Source organism: Pogoniulus pusillus, chromosome 17 (genome assembly GCF_015220805.1).
Source record: "Pogoniulus pusillus isolate bPogPus1 chromosome 17, bPogPus1.pri, whole genome shotgun sequence".
NCBI classification, from domain to species: Eukaryota; Metazoa; Chordata; class Aves; order Piciformes; family Lybiidae; genus Pogoniulus; species Pogoniulus pusillus.
This window is the reverse complement of record NC_087280.1, coordinates 1,112,316-1,134,444: the sequence shown is the minus strand read 5'-3', so window position 1 is coordinate 1,134,444 and position 22,129 is coordinate 1,112,316. Positions and strand designations below refer to the sequence as shown.

Here is a 22,129-nt window from a genome sequence, read left to right as displayed (position 1 = left end):
GACATGCTTGATATAAGCAGTTAGTGACAGCCATAGCCCAGCATACATCTCCATTTCTTGCCACAGTGTCTGCATAGCCATCTGAGCCAAATTTCTGCTCACTGCCAAAAGCAGGCTGGACATAACAAGCTGGCATCTATCAAAGACCTGTAGGCACCATAAACAAATACAGATACATCCCTTCCCTACGCTGACAGATCTGTTGGCTTTTTCTAGGGTGAATTTCTCAGTGTGATGTATCTAGAGAATTTCCCTCCCTTTTTTTTTTCTTAATTCAGTGGTGTTAAATGAGCACAGGCAGGTGTGAAGTATTACTTGTCTTGTAAAATGTTTGTCTTTTGTGTGCTGTGTAGGCAGGTCTGTTGTTTGTTCTGATGTCTAAGTATACAACTGCAGAAGAGTGATGGTACCTTTCACTAGTTGCAGTGGCCTCTTGCAAACCATCTGTCTGAAGTGCAACCTCAGTTTATGTATATGCCATAAAAACCCACTGCCTAATCTGGCATGCTGCAAGTGAAATCTCGGCGTGTGTGCGTGTGAAAACTGAATCCAATAATCTTTGCCATATTAGCTTTGCCAGTGTACTGTAATAAGAACTGTTACCTTTCCCTTCCTATAGTGCTACCATTGATATCACAGTATCACAGTATCATTAGGGTTGGAAGAGACCTCACAGATCATCAAGTCCAACCCTTTACCACAGAGCTCAAGGCTAGACCATGGCACCAAGTGCCACGTCCAACCTTGCCTTGAAGTGCCCCAGAGACGGTGACTCCACCACCTCCTCGAGCAGCCCATTCCAGTGTCCAATGACTCTCTCAGTAAAGAACTTTCTCCTCACCTCAAGCCTAAATCTCCCCTGGCGCCGCCTGAGGCTGTGTCCTCTTGTTCTGGCGCTGGCCACCTGAGAGAAGAGAGCAACCTCCTCCTGGCCACAACCACCCCTCAGGTAGTTGTAGACAGCAATAAGGTCACCCCTGAGCCTCCTCTTCTCCAGGCTAAACAATCCCAGCTCCCTCAGCCTCTCCTCATAGGGCTTGTGCTCAAGGCCTCTCATCAGCCTCGTCGCCCTTCTCTGGACACGCTCAAGCATCTCAGCGTCCCTTTTAAACTGGGGGGCCCAGAACTGAACACAATACTCAAGGTGTGGTCTAACCAGTGCAGAGGGGCAGAATGATATAAAGAAAAAACCCTAAAAAACATTCTATCATACCCTATTCTGAATCCTTGACCTTAACTACACCAGAAATCTAATAACTAAAAGAAGAGCTGAACCATTGAATCGTTAGTGAGGGGAAAAAAATCCAAGAGGATGTTACATTATGTAGAGCTCCTTGGAAATGCTGGCATGGAGGAAAAAAAGAAAGAAAAGAAACCTGTAAGTTAGTCAGCCTCAAAGAGAATTGTTAACCTATAAACTCATCCCTTGTAAATCTTACCTATATCAAAACTGTCTCATCCGTTCACTTCCAAGCTCTAAGTTCTAATACAATCAAAAGCTGAAGCCATTATCAGGATTTTTGTTTGCAAAATACTTCCACTAAAAGACAAATCCAACACTGCCACTTTACGAGTGAAACAGCTCTCTGAGAAGTTTCTCAGAGAAAGGTTGCAAGAAAAGGGAGGGAAGGGGGGTCCCACCGTGGCAGCTATGAGAGGGAGAAACGGCAGCCAGGTGAGGGGGGCGAAGGAGGCAGAGGGGGAGGGGAAAGGGGGGAAAGCCACGCTAGGCTGAAAACCGACAAAGAAACTAAACAGAGAATCAGCTTCTTCAGCAACTGAACGGGAGAAAAGAGACAGTTACAGTCAGACGCTTTTTCAAAGCTTGCGAGTCTTGAATAGCGAATTCTGTGATGCGATCTGAGACGGAGACGGAGGGGAGTGCGCTGTGGGCGGACGGCACCGCAACAGATATCCCTCCCGTCGCTGAAACAGGGCAGCGCTCGCTGCAGAATCAGCTTCTCCCTCTTGGCCTGTGACCGTCCCGGCAACGCTGAACGATCTGAGAGCCTCACTCCTTCCGTTTCCCCGAGTTCTCCATTCTCCGTTGCAAGCAAAGTGGTTTCACTAGGCAGGTGATAGTGAGTCTGAGCCGCAGGTGCCTCAGGGGACGGTAATGGGCTATTTAGCACGTCTGTAGCATTCAGAGCTTCATCAGCGGCTTCTGACACAAGGCTCCAGGTTGTTAAACAGGAGGTCTCTATGGGATCGCCTCCCACGCCTGCTTCAAAGGGAGGGCATCCCATTTCTCTCCCAGTCCTCTCCTTAAAGCAGGTTGCAGCTTTGCCTCGATGCCGTTACTTTCACACCGAATTGGCAGAGTTCGGGTTCTGCATTTTACTGAGTCCCACAAGACTTTCCCTATCTGCCCCCAGGTGTCGATTTCAAAAGCACTCGCTAGGGCCAGCAGGGAAACCATGATCTCGGCACCGTAACCTTCAGAGGAGATAATGCTCATATTTTGACCCTCTCTTAGAGAGTCTATGCTGAGAGGAGCTTTAATATGGCACCTTCTTCTTTAGTGATGCCCTGCCAGCTTCTCAGCTGGGGCCTTCCCAACAAAGGTGGCCATCCCTTTGCGCCACAAATCCTCCTTTAGCAACACGTTGGAGGTCACCACATGTTAGCCGCAAATCTTTCTTCAGGAACATGGCGCAGGTCACCACCTGTTAGCAACAGATACCACACAGACTCCACATGATTCAAGGTGAATGCCACTGGAGACCTTTATTGTTCCTTCTGACTCCATTTACGTAGTCTAGAGCATAGAGCACACACCTACACATTAGCACAATCTGGGCAAGAACAACCCAGTCTTTTACATACAACGCACCTTGTTTCTCTCACTAACTCTCTTAGGAGTAAAGATGGAAGCAAAAAAAGTATTCAGCAACTGCCTTCTCTGCACCCTCAGTTCTCAGGGCTGTCAGGTGCTCTTCCCTACTCCACTGCTGCTGTGCCTCCATCCCACAAAGCCACCATGTCCATCAGGCATGATTTGCCCTGGCTGCAGCCATGCTGGTTAACTCCAATCACCTCTTCCTCATTTCCTGTATGCCACAGCAAGGCCTTCTGAAGGATCTGGTCCATGATATTGCCAGGCACAGGGATGAGACTGACAGGATGCCAAAGCTTCCACTCTCCTGCACCTCACCAGGTTCCCTGTGCCTGCAGCCAGAAATATGCGGCACACAGCACCCAGAGCTGGAAGAAGTGCCTGGACAGGTATCAAAGGATCCAGTCCAGGAGACTCACCTACAGGGAAAAGGCAGAATGAGTCTGGCACCGAATCTCTCCTGGCACTCAGTTACACTACTGGCATTGCCTATGCTAGGACCCATCACTGCCAGCACCTATCTGCTGCTGGCACCCCATCTCCTAGCACCCACCTCTGCAAGGGCCTGCCCCTGCTACTGCCTATCCCTGCTACTGCCCACCCATGCTGGCACCCACTCCTGCCACAGCAGCCTCACAGCACCTCCTGCCTCCCCTGCATCCCAACACTAAGCACAGGCCACGTTCCAGTCGTGGGGAATGTGGATGTTGGGTGCCACAGCAGAGGGCTGGAACTCAGGAGCACCTCCAGGATATCCCAGGTGGCCTCTCCCTGTTCCCAAATCGAACATTCAGCTGCAGTTGGCAGCTCAGACCCAGCCTGAAGAAGCAGAAAGTTGCAGGCAGCAGGCACAGAGTTTGTGCTGTGCTCAGGTTTCGATTTCAGTTTTCCAACCCTCTCACGACCACAGGAAGTAAGAAAGCTCAGCTTGGGTCCAGCTCGTCCCAACCCAGCCCAGCCCAGCTCATTTCGCACAGCCCTTGTTGGAGGTGCGAGCAGCGCTGCGCCAGCCCCAGCTCCGTCCCCAGCTCCGTCCCCAGCTCCGTCCCAGGACACCGCCGATGGCTCTTTCGGTAAGGACGCTCCCATCCCCCCAGCCCTCTGCAGGCAGCTGCCCGCGGCGCTGTTCGCGGCGCTGTACGGCTGGGACTGGGGGGAGACGAGGACCAGGGTTTGTCCCGGGATGTCCCCAGCTTGCAGCAGCAGGGAAGCAGAGGGTGACCTTTGCCTGAGCCGAGCCCTTCAGCTGGCAGCAGCCATCGCGGGCAGGGTGCAGTGGCAGGTGGGACTCTGCCCCACAGCCACCGGTGCTGATGTCCCCTTTCTCTTCCTCTCTCCTTGCAGATCTCGAGCAGTTGTGTAAGTAGGAGCTGCTGACACTTGGCTGGCAGCCAGCATGGGGCAGTCGGGGGGCTGTGGGAGGTGGCAGGGACAGTTGTGCCACTTCCTCACCTTCTCTCCATGGTGCCATTAGGAGAAGCTGTATAAGGTGATTAAGTTTCTGCTGAACAACTGGGGGAAGGTCTTTGATGATGTGCCAGAGACAGATGCGCAGCCTGGGGACGTCCTGCTCTTCCCCACGGAGGACTCTGGCTCCCTCTTCAAGCACGCAGCTGTGTACCTTGGGAACGGAGAGGTCATACAGTTCCAGGGTAAGTGCCTGAGCCCCAGCTCATGGCTGTGACATGGCAGAGGCTGGCTCAGGGCAATGGGTGGCTCTTGGCTTTCCAGGAGTTGCTGGTGAGGGGAACACTGGTCAGGTCATCAAGGAAGGTTTCCAGGACATGGAAAAGGCAACAGGAAAATGCCAGGTTTACCGGAAAAGAGGTGAGATCGACCTGGATGACCTCCATAGTAAAGTCAAGGAGGCAGTGAACAGGGAAGGCAATTTTGAGCAGCTCTTCAACAACTGCATCCAGTTTGCCCTCTGGCTTCTGGGCTTGAAGGACATCTACAAGCAACTGGTGAGCATGGAGTTGGGTGCCATGACTGTGGTGTGGTGGCTCCTGTCTTTGCATCCTGACCCCCTTCCCCTTGGTACTGACCCACACACAGGTGCTGGGGACAGCCATGTCCTGTGTCCATGGACACCTTTCTCTTGCAGGTGGAAATAAAAAATGAAGATGGGAAAAAACAGGCCGTGAGTACCCCAAGTGTCAGTCCTCCCTGGAATGATTATAGGGTCCCTGGGAAGTTTATGGAGCAGTCAAAGGGGACTGGGGACCCTAAGTGGGATGCAAAGACCCCCAAAAGAATAGGAGACATGGGCTGCTGGGAAAGCAGCATCACAGAGAGGGCTGTGGGCTCCTTGGGAGGGAGGGGTCCCCAGGAGGACTTGGTTTCCCTGATGGGATTGGGCCTTCATAATGGACTGCCTTTGCATTCAGTGTACCCAGGATGACTACAGGTTCCCCTGGTAGGAAAAGCAAACAGCCCAGCTCTGTCACCAGCTCCATCTCAGGCGCATCACTGATAGTTACCACAGCAAGGACACTCCCATCTTCACAGCCCTCTGCAGGCAGCTGCTTGTGACACTGTCCCACAGGGACAGGGGGCAGATAAGGGCTGGGGTTTGTCCTACAGTGTCTCCATCTGAAAGCAGCAGGGAAACACAGAGTCGCTTTTGCCTGAGCCGAGCCCTAGAGCTGGCAGCAGGGTGCAGTGGCAGGTGGAACTCTGCCCCACAGGCACCGGTGCTGATGGCCCCTTTCTGTTCCTCTCCCCTTGCAGATCTCAAGCAGTTGTGTAAGTAGGAGCTTGGTGTTATTTGGATGGCAGCATGAGGAGGTCAGTGGACATTTGGGCTTGGTGGAGTCAGCTCTGCTTCTTCTCACCTTCTCTCCATGGTGCCATTAGGAGAGGCAATTTCAGGCAATTCAATTTCTGCTGTTGAAGACAATCCCTGGGCGTGATGTGGTTTTTGACAACGTGCCAGAGAGTGAAATGCAGCCTGGGGACATCCTGCTTGTCCCCATACAGAGTGATAACCCCATCCACTGTCTCTTCAAACATGCAGCTGTCTACCTTGGGAAAGGAGAGGTCATACACTTCCAGGGTAAGTGCCTGAGCCCCAGGTCATGTCTGTGACATGGCAGAGGCTGGCTCAGGGCAATGGGTGGCTCCTGGTTGTGCAGGACTAGCTGATGAGAGTAACACTGGACTGGTGAGCAAGGAAGGCTTCCGGGCCATGAGAAGGCAAAGGGGGGAGTGCCAGGTGTACCGGAAAAGAGGGGGCATCAACCGCCGTGAACTGAAGAGAAGAGTCACACAGGCAATGAACAGCAAATCCCAGTATCACCCAGGCACCAACAACTGCATCCACTTTGCCCTCTGGCTTCTGGGCTTGTCTGACTTCTACATGACTCTGGTGAGCATGGAGCTTGGGATGACAGCCAAGGAGCCATGGCTCCTGCAGCCACAGCCAGCCCTGCCCTTGCATCCTGACCTCTGCAGGCTGGCGCACAGGAGGTGGGGACAGTGATGGGGATGGTGGTGGGGATGCCCTCTGTGCATGGACTTTTTTGTCTTGCAGGTGGAAATACCAGATTAGGATGACAGTGAAGAGGATGTGAGTATCCACAGCGTCAGCTCTGCCAGCCAGGGCTCTGGTATCCCTGTGACAGCTGCAAGGTCATCAGAGTCATCTGTGGTCCCTGGGAGGGGTGCAAGGACCCCAGGAATACTGGGGCCCCCAACAGAGCTGTGACATCTCTAAGTGGGCTGAGGTCCATGAGGTGGCTGAGACCCCATCATGACTGGGAGGGCCAAGGGAAGGCTGAGTGATCAGCAGAGATGGGGTCCCCAAAGGAAGATGTGCTCCTCTGGGAGGGCCATGGGGTGCTGGGAAAAAGGATCACAGGCAAGGCTGTGGGGTGCCTGGGACAGAGGGGTCCCCAGCAGGGCTGTGTGGTCCCCAGGAGCACTGAGTGTCCCAGAAGGAATTGGGGCCTGCAAAAGGGACTGCAGTGTCCTCAGCAGGGCTGGGGTGTCAGGGAGGGTTGGAGTCCCCAGACAAGGATGCGTTTCCCAGGAGGCTCTTGAGGTGCCCAGTAGGGCTGGGCTCAGGACGGAAGTGCTGGTAGGGAACCCAGCAGCATGGAGTGGGATAGGCAGGGCAGGGTATCTGGAGAACATCCATCGCTTTTAGCCCCAGCTGCAGCTCATTCACCCACCCTGACATTGCAGGAGTGGTGCTCCATGATGTGAAGGGACTGGCAAGAGCCACATCAGCCTGAGGATGACCAGCCCTGACCCACACAGGAGCCTCAGCATTGCCCCACGCACCCCAACGCCTCATCCCAGGGAAGGACCTCTGCTGCGGAGGAGCTGTTCCCTTCTGCTTGCTGGAGCTTCATTGCCAGGCATGAATTAGGTGCTTCAGGAAGGCTGCCTCCATTAAATGTCCCCATTCCCTCCAGCAGCATCTCCAATGACAATAAAGCAGAGAGCACAACAGTGCAGAAGGTGCCCGTGGGTGTCCCGCAGCAGACCACGCGTCCCCATGCAGCTGTGGTGGGCTGCCCTTGGGCTGCTGCCAGGAGCCCACCCAGCTGCCCCAGCCCTGCCCTCCTCAGCTGGACAGGGGCAGAAAGCTCTGAGCAAAGGCTCCTGGCTCCAGGGAAGGACACAAAGTCTGCCTGGGCCTTGGTGCTCCCTAAAGCTGGGGCTGCTTTGCTGATTGCAACTGAGTGCTGAGCACAGAGGAAGACCTCCTGGGGTAGCCTTGGTCAGGACAGAAGGAGGTTGAGGCAAGAGTCTCTGGGAGGAGGTTGGAATGGGCTGGGGCTTGGTCTCCTCTCCCTACTAACAGGTGACAGGATGAGATAAAATGGTCTCAAGCTCTCCCCAGGGGTGGTGTAGATTTGGCAGCAGCTGCTTGGCTGCAGCAGAGTTGGAGCTCACTCAGCACTGCCTTCCGGGAAAGGAACTTCTGGGAAGCACAGCAAGAGGGAAAGCAGCACACACCCAGCAGGCATGTGAGGGACTGGAAGGCATTCGCCATGTGGCTGCACAGTGTTGAGACACGGAGAGCCTGCACTTAGGTTCCTGGGCTCCACCGAGCGGCTCCGGGACCCTCCGAGCCCCTGGCTGCAGGCTCGTCCCGAAGCTCTTGGGAGCCTGAGACTGCCGCGGGCATTGCCCTGCCGACTCGGGGCAGGGACTGTTCTTAGCAGCTCTGTGGAGCTCTGGAAGGAGTCCGAGTGGGGCGGAGAGCGCCTCGGCTGCACAGGGCACCGCTTACAGGGGGCGGGTCGGCTGCTGGACGTGGGCTAGGGGGAGGCTGCTGATAGGCAGGAGCAGTGTGTCCTGGAGGCAGGGAATTAATGTGACCAAGTCGGGAATTACAAAAATAGAATGATTTCTTTCTCCTGAAAACCCTGCCCCTGCCCCAGACTAGATACAAAACTCGTCTAGGTTAAAAGCTGCCTGAGCCACTGCTGTCACAATTGTAATGTTTTCCTCCCATCTGGGAGACAGGAAAGGCTTACCTTTCTTTCCTGGAGAAGTGGCAGAATCCCCCTGGGCGGCTGCTGCTTCTGGGCGTGTCACGATTGGTCGGTGAGTCGCCGCCCCGACGGTTCTTGTCGCTGCCCTGACGGCTTAGCAGGCAGATTCCCACACTGGTTTTGAATCAGAGAGAGGGCTGAGAGGCTGGAGAGAAATGCAGCTCAGGCAATGCCCGAAGAAGAAGTGCCATTCCCCTATCTGTGTTTGGATTCGTGTTCTTATGCATCTCTGCAAGCCTACGAGTGAACGAGTCACCAGCACTGTTAATCTAATCCTTCTCACCAAAACATTCCAGCTAGCTTCAAACTAGCACATCAGCCTGATTGATAGTGGAGTAAAGTTGTGTTTATAGCTTAGCTTTTTCCATTTCCTGATTTCCTAAATCTTTACATTTGTCTGTAACATCCTTTGAAGAATTCCCAATTGAATTATAATCTGTGAATAAACCCAAACTAGTTTTGTATATAGTTTGGGGGCAGGGTTTTCAGGAAAATGAAATGATTCTATTTTTATAATTCCTGGCTCAGCCACATTAATTCCCAGCCGCCACAACATTACGGCGCAGCTCATGCAGGGTAGTTCCATTATGGAATTTCTTCCCAAAAAAGGATGCATAATCACAGGAGTTGATTTAATTTGGCCTCAGGAAAATTGCAAACATTCAGAAAAAATCATAGAGAAATTAGCTGAGAATTCTGACTCTGTGATTTGTGAGTCCACAGCAGAATATTGTGCTGTTGTGTTGGGTTCAGTGGTGGCCCAGGCTCAGGTTGAATTCAAAAGTCATGAGAAAATAATTCAGACTTTGGAAAAGAATTTATTAGAGAAAAAGGCAAGGAGCCAGAATATCTGGGAAAACATACTCCTGCAGTCTAGGAGCTGCATAGATGCCTTGAGAGCTCAAGTGGAAGGAAAACTCATAGTTCCTTCAGATATCCACTCAGCAATACCCCTCTCTGCTTATGAACTAGGCAATGTGGAAAGCGATCAGGGGAAAAGGCAGAGAATGTCCTGAGGGACAATTAGGGGGAAGGGAACCCTGCCGAACAGGGCAGAAGAGGCACTGCCACTTAGTGCCATGGTCTTTTTGATTGGGTAGGGCTAGGTGACAGGTTAGACTGGATAATCTTGGAGGACTTGTCCAAGCTGATTCTATTATTCTATAACACTGTTATGCCTGTCCCTGCACTGTGAAAAGCTAAAAAATCATGGAAAAAGCCTAGGTCCAAACCAGAGAGGGACTCCCCTGTAGCGAGTGGGGAAGAGAGTTCTGGTGAGGAGGATGATACGGGACAAAAAGCCAAATTTTGGATGTCAAGGATGGCAAACGCAGCATTGTCACCACTGTTAATGAGCATTACACAGTCACTCAGCTGAGTGACTTGCGAATCAACACGAGGCAGACAGGTGGCTCGGTGGCAGAACACGTCTGTATAGTCTCCTGATCCTGCAGACATTAAGTGTTCTTAGACTCTGAAGAAGCAGCCAGGGACTGGGGGGATGATATGTTCCTGACTAGTGAACCTGAGTGCTCGCAGAGCCTGGCTATGCAGATAGCTTACTGGAGGAGCAGCTTCTGTCCAGCTTACAAAGGGGAGCCAATGGAGTTAGAAGTCACTAGCTGCTCTAAGCTGATTACAGCGCTCCGTAAACTTGCCTGTGTGCAAGCAATATATGATAAGGGAAAATACGACTGTCCCTTAAGTGCCCCAGTTGACCCAGAGAGACTTCACCCTCTCATGAGGGGGTTGCCAGCAAGTTTGTAGCTCCAAGTATGTGCAAACATAGAGACAATTGAAAGGGTGGTCGCAGGAAACTGCAGATTGGGAAGTGCACAGGAGCATGTCATGGCATGAGCTGAACTCTTAATGGACTTAAATGCTCACAGGCTTCAGGCTGGGTTTGGCCCCCATGGAGGCAGACACTCTTGGAGGAGACATTCTAATGGTTCCTGCACAGACAAACCTGCGACAACATGCAAGAAGGTCCGACTGGTAAAAGGTGCTCCTAGCAAGACAGGTTCACCAACCTCTTCCCCCGGAAGGCACAGGGAGACAGACCAAACCAACAAGGAGACTGGATTTCTAAATCCACACAGTCACAATCCCCGAGAGACAGGTGGTACAGGCAAGCCCTATCTCTAGGAATACCCAAAACCACCTTAAAGCAAATGGCAAAAAGGCAGCTAAAAACCTTGGTACTGTGCATTCAAAACCAATGTGGGAATCTGCCTGCTAAGCCATCGGAGCAGCGACAAGAACCGTCGGGGCGGCGACTCACCGACCAATCGTGACACGCCCAGAAGCAGCAGCCGCCCAGGGGGATTCTGCCACTTCTCCAGGAAAGAAAGGTAAGCCTTTCCTGTCTCCCAGATGGGAGGAAAACATTACAATTGTGACAGCAGTGGCTCAGGCAGCTTTTAACCTAGACGAGTTTTGTATCTAGTCTGGGGCAGGGGCAGGGTTTTCAGGAGAATGAAATCATTCTATTTTTATAATTCCCGACTTGGTCACATTAATTCCCTGCCTCCAGGACACACTGCTCCTGCCTATCAGCAGCCTCCCCCTAGCCCACGTCCAGCAGCCGACCCGCCCCCTGTAAGCGGTGCCCTGTGCAGCCGAGGCGCTCTCCGCCCCACTCGGACTCCTTCCAGAGCTGCACAGAGCTGCTAAGAACAGTCCCTGCCCCGAGTCGGCAGGGCAATGCCCGCGGCAGTCTCAGGCTCCCAAGAGCTTCGGGACGAGCCTGCAGCCAGGGGCTCGGAGGGTCCCGAAGCCGCTCGGTGGAGCCCAGGAACCTAAGTGCAGGCTCTCCGTGTCTCAACACTGTGCAGCCACATGGCGAATGCCTTCCAGTCCCTCACATGCCTGCTGGGTGCGTGTGCTAGTCTGAAGCTAGCTAGAATGTTTTGGTGAGAACTAGATCACAGGCTGTGAAAGAGAAACACGGGTGGTGTCTACTTCACTCATAGGGTTGCTGAGATGTATAAGAAAAAGAATCTAGACATAGCTAAGGGAGTCTCACTTCTTCTGCTTGGGAGCTCTGAGCTGCATTTCTCTCTCTAGCCTCTCTGCCATCTCTCTGGTTAATCCACATTGCTTCTTAACCCCCTGGCCGAACCTCCATTCTTGCTTGAGACTGGAGTAAGGTTGAGAGGGGTGGGAGAAGGTGTAAGAGCAGTTGGGAGCCCCTCCTGGGGACTCAGGTTTCTGGGAGGGCTGTTGTGTTTCTGTATTGCCTTTTACCTTGGCTATTTCTGTATATAACTGTATATTACTGTAAATATCTGCTAGATGTAAATAAAAGCTTCATTCAATTTCCAGAGCTGGCTGAGTCCAGTCTGGGTGATTTCCAAAGCCTGTGTGGGGGAGGTCGTGTGCTGGCAACACCCAAACCACCACAAGTATGTTGGTTTCCCTCTTGCTGTGCTTCCCAGAAGTTCCTTTCCCGGAAGGCAGTGCTGAGTGAGCTCCAACTCTGCTGCAGCCAAGCAGCTGCTGCCAAATCTACACCACCCCTGGGGGGAGCTTGAGACCATTTTATCTCATCCTGTCACCTGTTAGTAGGCAGGGGACACCAAGCCCCAGCCCATTCCAACCTCCTCCCAGAGACTCTTGCCTCAACCTCCTTCTGTCCTGACCAAGGCTACCCCAGGAGGTCTTCCTCTGTGCTCAGCACTCAGTTGCAATCAGCAAAGCAGCCCCAGCTTTAGGGAGCACCCACCAAGGCCCAGACAGACTTTGTGTCCTTCCCTGGAGCCAGGAGCCTTTGCTCAGAGCTTTCTGCCCCTGTCCAGCTGAGGAGGGCAGGGCTGGGGCAGCTGGGTGGGCTCCTGGCAGCAGCCCAAGGGCAGCCCACCACAGCTGCATGGGGACGCGTGGTCTGCTGCGGGACACCCACGGGCACCTTCTGCACTGTTGTGCTCTCTGCTTTATTGTCATTGGAGATGTTGCTGGAGGGAATGGGGACATTTAATGGAGGCAGCCTTCCTGAAGCACCTAATTCATGCCTGGCAATGAAGCTCCAGCAAGCAGAAGGGAACAGCTCCTCCGCAGCAGAGGTCCTTCCCTGGGATGAGGCGTTGGGGTGCGTGGGGCAATGCTGAGGCTCCTGTGTGGGTCAGGGCTGGTCATCCTCAGGCTGATGTGGCTCTTGCCAGTCCCTTCACATCACGGAGCACCACTCCTGCAATGTCAGGGTGGGTGAATGAGCTGCAGTTGGGGCTAAAAGTGATGGAGGTTCCCCAGATACCCTGCCCTGCCTATCCCACTCCATGCTGCTGGGTTCCCTACCAGCACTTCCATCCTGAGCCCAGCCCTACTGGGGACCCCAAGAGCCTCCTGGGAAACGCATCCTTGTCTGGGGACTCCAACCCTCCCTGACACCCCAGCCCTGCTGAGGACACTGCAATCCCTTTTGCAGGACCCAATTCCTTCTGGGACACTCAGTGCTCCTGGGGACCACACAGCCCTGCTGGGGACCCCTCTGTCCCAGGGACCACACTGCCTTGCCTGTGACACTTCTTTCCCAGCATGCCATAACCCTCCCAGAGGAGCACATCTTCCTTTGGGGACCCCATCCCTGTTGGTGACTGAGCCTTCCCTTGGCCCTCCCAGTCATGATGGGGTCTCAGCCACCTTATGGATCTCAGCCTACTTGGAGAAGTCACAGTTGTCTTGGGGACCTCAGTGCTAGTGGGATCCTTCCCTCCCACTCAGATATCCCAGTCCCCCTTGATGACCTCACAGCCTTCCCAGGGATACCAGAGCCCTGCCTGGGCAAGCAAGCCCAAGGGATACTCACAGCCTCCCTCTGCCATCTTAATGTGAGATTTGAACCTGCAAGAGAAAGGTGTCCATGCACAGAGTGCTTGGCTCTCCCCAGCACCTGTGTGTGGGTCAGTACCAAGGAGAAGGAGGTCAGGATGCAAAGGCAGGAGCCACCACACCACAGCCATGGCACCCAACTCCATGCTCACCAGTTGCTTGTAGATGTCCTTCAAGCCCAGAAGCCAGAGGGCAAACTGGATGCAGTTGTTGAAGAGCTGCTCAAAATTGCCTTCCCTGTTCACTGCCTCCTTGACTTTACTATGGAGGTCATTCAGGTCGATCTCACCTCTTTTCCGGTAAACCTGGCATTTTCCTGTTGCCTTTTTCACGGCCTGGAAACCTTCCTTGCTGACCTGACAAATGTTCCCCTCACCAGCAACTCCTGGAAAGCCAAGAGCCACCCATTGCCCTGAGCCAGCCTCTGCCATGTCACAGCCATGACCTGGGGCTCAGGCACTTACCCTGGAACTGTATGACCTCTCCGTTCCCAAGGTACACAGCTGCGTGCTTGAAGAGGGAGCCAGAGTCCTCCGTGGGGAAGAGCAGGATGTCCCCAGGCTGCACATCTGTCTCTGGCACATTATCAAAGACCTTCCCCCAGTTGTTTAGCAGAAACTTAATCACCTTATACAGCTTCTCCTAATGGCACCATGGAGAGAAGGTGAGGAAGTGGCACAACTGTCCCTGCCACCTCCCACAGCCCCCCGACTGCCCCATGCTGGCTGCCAGCCAAGTGTCAGCAGCTCCTACTTACAGAACTTCTTGAGATCTGCAAGGAGAGAGGAAGAGAAAGGGGACATCAGCACCAGTGCCTGTGGGGCAGAGTCCCACCTGCCACTGCACCCTGCCCGCGATGACTGCTGCCAGCTGAAGGGCTCGGCTCAGGCAAAGGTCACCCTCTGCTTCCCTGCTGCTGCAAGCTGGGGACATCCCGGGGCAAGCCGCGGTCCTTATCTCCCCCACTCCTCTCCCTCAAGAGGGACAGTTACGCGGGCAGCTGCTTGCAGAGGACTGGAGGGGGGGGAGGGGGGGGATGGGAGCGTCCTTACCGAAAGAGCCATCGGCGGTGTCCTGGGACGGAGCTGGGGACGGAGCTGCGCTGCTGGCACCTTCAACAAGGGCTGTGCGAAATGAGCTGGGCTGGGCTGGGTTGGGAGGTGTTGGACCCAAGCTGAGCTTTCTTACTTCCTGTGGTCGTGAGAGGGTTGGAAAACTGAAATCGAAACCTGAGCACAGCACAAACTCTGTGCCTGCTGCCTGCAACTTTCTGCTTCTTCAGGCTGGGTCTGAGCTGCCAAGTGCAACTGAATGTTCGATTTGGGAACAGGGAGAGACCACCTGGGATATCCTGGAGGTGCTCCTGAGTTCCAGCCCTCTGCTGTGGCACCCAACATCCACATTCCCCACAACTGGAACGTGGCCTGTACTTAGTGTTGGGATGCAGGGAAGGCAGGAGGTGCTGTGAGGCTGCTGTGGCAGGAGTGGGAGCCAGCATGGGTGGGCAATAGCAGGGATAGGCAGCAGCAGGGGCAGGTCCTTGCAGAGGTGGGTGCTAGGAGATGGGGTGCCAGCAGCAGATGGGTGCTGGCAGTGATGGGTCCTAGCATGGGCAATGCTGAGGCTCTTGTGTGGCTCAGGGCTGCTCATCCTCAGGGTCAAGTGGCTGTTTCCAGTCCCTCACATCACAAAGCTCCACCCCTGCAGCATCAAGGTGGGTAAGCTGCAGGCTGTGTCAGAGGGATGGAGGTTCCCCAGGTCCCCTGCCCTACCCTTGCCACCAAGTGCTGCTGCGTCCCCTGCCAAAAGCCTAGCAGCTGGAGCTCAGACCTACTGGGGAACCCCAAAGGCCTCCTGGGGATCTCATCCTTGTCTGGGGACTCCAGCCCTCCCAGACACCCCAGCCCTGCTGAGGACGCAGCAGTCCCTTTTGCAGGACCCAGTCCCTACTGCAAAACTCAATCCTCCTGGGGTCCTTGGAGCCCTTCTGGGGACTCCTCTGTCCCTGAGACCCTACTGCCTTGCCTGTGACCCCACTTTCCCAGCACCCCATCACCCTCCTTCCCCCTCCACCACTGAAGTTTAGCAGAGCAGCTCAGTCAGCTTGGAAGCAAGGTAAAGCTCTAGTTACAGCAAAGCTAAATTTACAAGCGTATGTGCACAACACATTGACAACTAGAAACGACTTAGAAAACATTCAGAAAGCCAAACTCCCTCCTGGACAAACAGAAGAAGGCCAGAAGGGGCTCACAGCTACCCTCCCTCTCCCAGAAGGCAAAGCTTACTTGGCATCTGCTAGCCAAGGTTAGTGGAGAGAGTAGAGTGGATGTGCTAGTTTGAACCTAGCTAGAATGTTTTGGTGAGAAGAATTAGATTAGAAGCTGTGAAAAGGACACAATGGTGATGTCTGCTGCACTCATAGGCTTGCTGAGATGCATGAACAAGAACATAAATGTAGAAAACAGAGTCTCTCTCTGGCTTGCTGGGGCTGTGTGGCTAATCCATCTGCTTCCTAACCCCCCTGGCCGACCCTCCAAACTACCTTAAACATAAGGCAAGATCTAGGGTAAGGTAGAGGGGTGGGAGGAAGCTGGAAGGGTGGTTGAGAGCCCCTCCTGGGGACTCAGGTGTCTGGGAGGGCTGCTGTGCGTCTGTATTACCTCTTAACCTGTATATTTCTGTATCTAGCTGTAGATACTGTAACTACCTGCGTACACATTGTGCCAAGCTCTAAAGAGAAAGCTTCATTCAATTTCCAGAGCTGCTGAGTCTATTCTGGGTGATTTTCCAAAGTGTGGGGGGCAGGGAACACCCAAACCTTCACAGCAGAGCAAAGGACAAGTGAGGTTCTTCTGCCCCTCTGCTCAGCACTGCTCAGGCCACCCCTGCAGTGCTGTGTCCAGTTCTGGGCTCCTCCACTGCAGAGAGATGTTGAGGTGCTGGAAGGTGTTTGGAGAAGGGCAGCAAGGCTGGGGAGGGGCCTGGAGCACAGCCCTGTGAGGAGAGGCTGAGGGAGCTGGGGGGGTGCAGCCTGCAGCAGAGGAGGCTCAGGGCAGAGCTCATTGCTGTCTGCAGCTGCCTGCAGGGAGGCTGTAGCCAGCTGGGGTTGGGCTCTGCTGCCAGGCAGCCAGGGCCAGAAGAAGGGGACACAGCCTCAAGCTGTGGCAGGGGAGGTCTGGGCTGGCTGTGAGGAGGAAGTTCCTGGCAGAGAGAGTGATTGGCATTGGAATGGGCTGCCCAGGGAGGTGGTGGAGTGGCCGTGGCTGGAGGTGTTGCAGCCAAGCCTGGCTGGGGCACTGAGTGCCATGGTCTGGTTGATTGGGCAGGGCTGGGTGCTAGGTTGGGCAGGGTGAGCTTGGAGCTCTCTTCCAACATGGTTGATTCTATGCTTCTGTAACCTGTTCCTCCTGCAGGTTAATAGTGTACCTCCTTGCTTCACTGTTTTCACTCATCCAGTTGCATTAACAAAACCCTGCCTAATGGCAATTTTGGAGAGTCTGTTACCCGCAAAACTAATCCATCCAATTTCTTTTCCCACTTTGTATTTTAAGGTTTTAAGGGAATGCCTTTTCCTGTTGGCCAGTGGCTTTTTACATTTAATCATTTACTTAAACAAAAATAATTTCTTGAGAGTTGTCCCACTTATCTCTGTCTTACTGCAGTTCTCACACACACACAAAGGCAGGAAGGCGATGCTGGGTTTCGCTAACACAAAAGAAGGAAACAGACTTTCAAGCTAAGAAGTGCCTGCATTAACTGCAGCATTTTACTTCCGCTCTCCAGCCAATTTAACACAGCAGGATGATGATTACAACTATCCCAAGTTTGCAAACGGCTCTCCTCTGTTCTGTGGCTGCCACATCGTCTGTCACCACAGCTTTTACCCATTTTCCTTTCTCCACCACCTGTCGATTGTTAAATCCCCTCCAAGCCTCTTCCACCAGCTTCTCTAAATCCCTTCCAGCAGGTACTCTGGAAGGTTAACCCTCCAGGGGGGGTAACCCTGAACCTGACCCTAGGTGGTCAGGGGTGGGTCTAAACACCACCAGGTGATGGTTAGCTCACTCCCCCTTCCTGTCCCATAAAAGCAAGAGGACTTCCTGTTTCACTTCTCTCTCTGCTCTCCCTGCCTTGATCTTACCACCATCACCATCCTGTTTCCTGTTTTCTCTTTTGCTTCACCACGTGGCTATCACCATCAAAATCGGGTTGTATTTATACCTTTTGTATTTGGTTTTTTTCCCTTCCCTATACCTTTTTGTAAATTCCCTACCTCAGCTACCTTTCTGAGTTACTGTTAAACTAAGCTGTTCTTTTTTAACTTCCAAATCGAGTGAGATTCATTTATTTGGGTGTGCTTACCTTTCCTCTCCCCACATCTAATTCCTTTATTTTGGGAAAGAAGGGGAACGAGGGAAGGGCACTTTATAAAATTGTTATTGGTTCTATCGAATTTATCTGAGTCTCTGGAAATATAAATTAGAACTGAGACAATTTATTTGGGGTCTCAACGTGGGGGCTAGATAGAAAGAATTATTTTAGACAAGATTTGGAAGTTAAAAGTGGATGCTCTGAGAGTTTTAATAATCCAAGCATTTGGACAGCTGTTTTGGTCATGGATCTTGAAGTTTATAAGTTACCATGATTTCTGGATAGTGACTGATGTGATTTGGGAATATTCTAAGGATTTGCCTGTGCAGGTCTATGCAGTTTTTTCTGAACTCTGTTTAGAAATGCTTCTGAAACTTGGAACCACTCTGAGTGTGTGTGCTGGGACACAGAAGCTCCAGATATTTTTGGGGGGAAATGGTACTTGCTAGCAGTTTTTGCATTGTGTTTAAATGTGATCCAGGAGGGTTCATTGCAATTTTAAGCTGGTCCAGGTGCAAGTCGCGTTTGGCCACAGCCATCAGGACGCTGGGGAAAGAGATAAGCAGGGGGAGGGGTGGCCCGTTCGGTCTTTGCCGTTCCTGCGGCTGTAGCTGCAGGGGGGTGGGGACTGGCCAGACCGATCCGTTGGGTCAGGCAGTCCCTTCCCCGAGCAGAGGTCCACCACAGGTCTTGCCCAGAGCTCCGCCCTGAGCTCTGCCCCAGGTCCTGCCCCGAGCTCTGCCCAGAGCCCAACCGCCACAGACAAGCAGCCCTGTTTGTCTGGCCCCTGTGACCACGAAAACACCCCAAGCCCTTTCCCAGACACATACCCAGGGCAAGGCAGCTCTTTGGGAACCAGCACCCCCCAGCAATATGTACCAGCTCGAAATGGATCTGAGAAGGAAGTTGCAGTTATCAGCTCTATGCCCAGACAAGGCAGGAATATGCAAGGGCCAATGGACAAAGCCTTTTAGCCTGGCTTTTGAGCTGCTGGGATGGAGGAGCAGAAACTGTGGACTTAAATCAGAGGGAGGCTAAGCAGTTGGGGTCTTTGTCAAGGGATGGGGAGGGTGGATGGCACCCACACACATTGGGCCAGACTCCTCAGAGCTGTGAGATACAGATACCCCTCCAAGGATGACATGATCTTCCATCCCCTTAAGTGGACAAATATGGAACAGGGGATCACATACCTGAGGCAAATGGATATACAGGAGATAATCTATGGAGATGGCCAGATGCCTCTGGATCCTGATTGTGTCTGCATGAACCCAGCCCTCTTAAAGAAACTGACCCAGTGTGCCCCTTCCACACGCGCGCACACACACTGGGAGCACTGCTGCTGGGCAGAGATCCCAACAATCTTCCAAGGATCAGGCAATTTGTTAATGACCTGAGGCAGTATGAAGACAGTGTCTCCAGAAAGGCCCTGATCTCAGCTGTGGAAACCCTTACCCAGGAGATGAATGAGATGAAAGCCTCTGTCTCTGAACTGCAGAAGGCAGAGGATTACTGCTCCTCACCTCCTGAATGGGTACAGGTCTCAGCTGTTAGGAACACACACCGCCATACCCCACCTACTCCCCGTAGGAGACCAGTCCAAAGCAGACAAGGGACACCCAGGGGTTCACTGTGGAGAACACTGTGTGAAAACGAGGAGAACATGGACAAATGGCATGGCCAGCCCACCTCAGCTCTATGGGCCAGGGTGCTCACATAGGGAATAACTCCTCCAGAAGAGGGGTGCCCCAGTGTCCCACAGGCAGCCCTCTTGCCCAAGGGGTGGTCCTGGCAGTAATTGTGATCTGTGTGCCTCCTATGGTCACTACTCAGCATTAGAGGTGCCCTGTCTCCAGCCAGGCGGAGACCAGGGATAACAGAGTACATTGGGATGTGTTTGTGAAATGGCCTGGCACTTCTGAAGCCGAGAAGTACAGAGCTTTGGTAGGCACTGGTGCCCAATGCACTCTGATACCCTCCAGCCATAGGGGGACAGAAACCATTACCATCTCAGGAGGCACAGGGGGATCACAGGAATTGACTGTGCTGCAGGCTGAGATAAGCCTCACGGGGAATGTGTGGGAGAAGCACACCATAGTGCCTGGCCCTGATGCACCTTGCACCCTGGGGATTGACTTTCTGCGTGAAGGGCATTGTAAAGACCTGAAAGGGAACAAGTGGGCATTTGGCATAGCAGCTGTAGAGACTGCAGACAAAAAGCAGCTGTCTACAATGCCTGGCTTGTCAGATGACCCTTCCATGGTTGGCACTCACAAGGTGGAGGATGTCAAGTGTTGTGGAGGCAGGGAATTAATGTGGCCGAGTCAGGAATTTTATACACAAAAATAGAGTTATTTTATTTTCCCAAAAGCCCAACCCCAAAACTATATACAGAAATTAATTTAGGTTTAATTACCAGATTCACTTGCTTTGAGAATATCTACAGGATGCCATTGATAATCTGACTATTCTGGAAGTCAGAAGTTGGGAAAGGCTTTAGCTATTAATTAATAACATTTCCCACTTAATAACATAGCTGAGCCAAAATAACTCATGTCCTGCTGCCTAGTCCCTCTTGCTCTCTTTCAGCAGCTGCAGGAGGGTTGTTAAGAGATACTCAGCTCTGCACAAAGGACCTTAATGGCTGTAGCAGTCCTTTGGAGCTCTTTCTGTATCCAGGCCAGGCGAGGGGGGGGAGGAGAAGTCTCAAGCAGGTACTAAAGCTCAGGCAGGAATGAAGTCCAAGGCGGGAACCCCAAAGGCGGGAAGTCCCCCAATATTTATACCCTCTCTAGACAAAGAGCAGAGTTACCACTTCCTTAGGCACGGAGGGCACAGCCAATCCCAGCCCGATTCCAGCGCGGGCACTGCACGGGGCACCCCTCGTGTGGGAAGGACCCCTTGCTCTCCCACTTCACACCTGCAGGGCAAGCGAGGGAGGGGAACCAGGCGGCTTTTCCTCTCCCATTTAAGCCACAGAGGAAGAGCAATTTAGGGGTATACAGGACTCCAGGACATCAAGTTACCCAATGCTTCTTGTATAGCTCATCGCAGGCAATACCGCACCAACTGAGACTCCCTGCGTCCCATACAGCAGCTGATTCACCGCCTGGAGCAGCAGCTTGTCATCAGCAAGGGCTGCTCACCCTTCAACAGCCCAACATGGCCAGTACAGAAGAAGAATGGAGAATGGAGACTGTAGACTTCAGAGGCCTGAAAGAAGTAACTCCTTCCACCAGCGCAGCCATGCCTGATATGTTGGAGCTCCAGTATGAACTGGAATCGAAGGTGGCCAAGTGGTATGCCACAACTGACATTGCTAATGCCTTTTTCTCCATCCCCATTGCAGAGGAATGTAGGCCTCAGTTTGCCTTCACCTGGAGAGGAGTCCAGTACCACTGGAACAGACTACCTCAAGGGTGGAAGCAAAGCCCTACAATCTGCCACAGCGTCATCCAGACCACACTGGAGAAGGGTGGAACTCCTGAACACCTGCAATTCGTTGATGACATCATTGTATGGGGTAGGACAGCAGAGGAGGTCTTTGAGAAGGGTGAGAAGGTCATTAATATCCTGTTGGATGCTGGTTTTGCCATCAAGAGAAGCACAGTGAAAGGGCCTGCCAGAGAAATCCAGTTCCTAGGAGTTCGCTGGTAGGATGGCCGACGCCACATCCCTATGGATGTGGTGAATAAAGTGGCCACTATGGTGGAACTCACTAACCAGAAGCAGACACAATCCTTCCTGAGGTCTGTGGGCTTTTGGAAGATGCACATTCCTGGGTACAGTCAAATCATGAAGACACTCTTCAACATTACCAGAAACAGAAATAACTTTGAGTTATTGAGCAGCAGGTGGCATTTGACCAGATCAAATGAGAGGTGGTCCATGCCATGGCCTTGGGACTCATTCGAACCGGCCCAGAGATTAAAAACATTCTCTACACAGCAGCTGGTGAGAATGGTCCTACCTGGACCTTATGGCAGAAAACTCCAGGTGAAACACGAGGCACTCACTCAGGTTCTGGAGCAAGGCGTACCAAGGCTCAGAGGCCGATTATACCCCCACAGAGAAGGAAATCCTAGCTGCCTATGAGGGAGTTAGAGCTGCCTCTGAGGTGACTGGGACGGAGTCACCACTCCTTTTAGCTCCAAGGCTTCCAGTTCTGACTTGGATGTTTAAAGGGAAAGGTTCAACTCCACACCATGCCACAGATGCCACTTGGAGTAAGTGGATGGCTGTGGAGAGATTTTTGCTAACAGGACATGAAATGATAAACATGAGCAAACCATGCTGGGAAGTGTCCTTGAGTCCATCTTGGGACCTAAGACACCAGGCACTGGGTAGCACCTCCCACATGCCACTGCAGGGGTGGAGTGCCAGCTGCATGTGGGCAGAGTCAGTAAGCCCAAGGGGGCTGGGTTAGCCAGCCTAGGGGCTGACCCCATGGAATGTTATTGTATATCACCGTATCCATGCCATGTTTGTAACCCTGGACCAACCGGAGCTATCCACATGTAACCAATCCTAAACTAAGTTAGTTGTGCACGCCTGCTGGAGAATTTCTTGCTAACAGGACATGAAATGA

At 52.9% G+C, this 22,129-nt stretch overlaps 2 protein-coding genes across 2 annotated transcripts in view; both read left to right on the top strand.

Annotated features, from left to right (window-relative positions):
- The window catches only part of LOC135182772 (uncharacterized), an 82,890-nt gene that overhangs the window by 6,380 nt on the left and 54,381 nt on the right, over positions 1-22,129 (top strand). The gene's annotated exons all lie outside the window — the stretch shown is intronic.
- Positions 3,524-7,293, top strand: LOC135182766 (uncharacterized). Its single transcript, XM_064157179.1, has 10 exons — positions 3,524-3,909; positions 4,181-4,195; positions 4,311-4,488; positions 4,568-4,800; positions 4,941-4,976; positions 5,567-5,581; positions 5,693-5,891; positions 5,971-6,203; positions 6,369-6,404; positions 7,022-7,293. The coding sequence occupies exons 1-9, from the start codon at positions 3,898-3,900 to the stop codon at positions 6,384-6,386; spliced, it is 939 nt and encodes a 312-aa protein (XP_064013249.1). The 5' UTR covers positions 3,524-3,897; the 3' UTR covers positions 6,387-6,404; positions 7,022-7,293.

Bases quoted from the DNA above. Each gene is read 5' to 3' on its own strand.
- LOC135182766 (XM_064157179.1), top strand. The intron at 4,801-4,940 runs GTGAGCATGGAG...TTTCTCTTGCAG, and splicing joins AGGACATCTACAAGCAACTG to GTGGAAATAAAAAATGAAGA. The intron at 5,892-5,970 runs GTAAGTGCCTGA...CTGGTTGTGCAG, and splicing joins AGAGGTCATACACTTCCAGG to GACTAGCTGATGAGAGTAAC.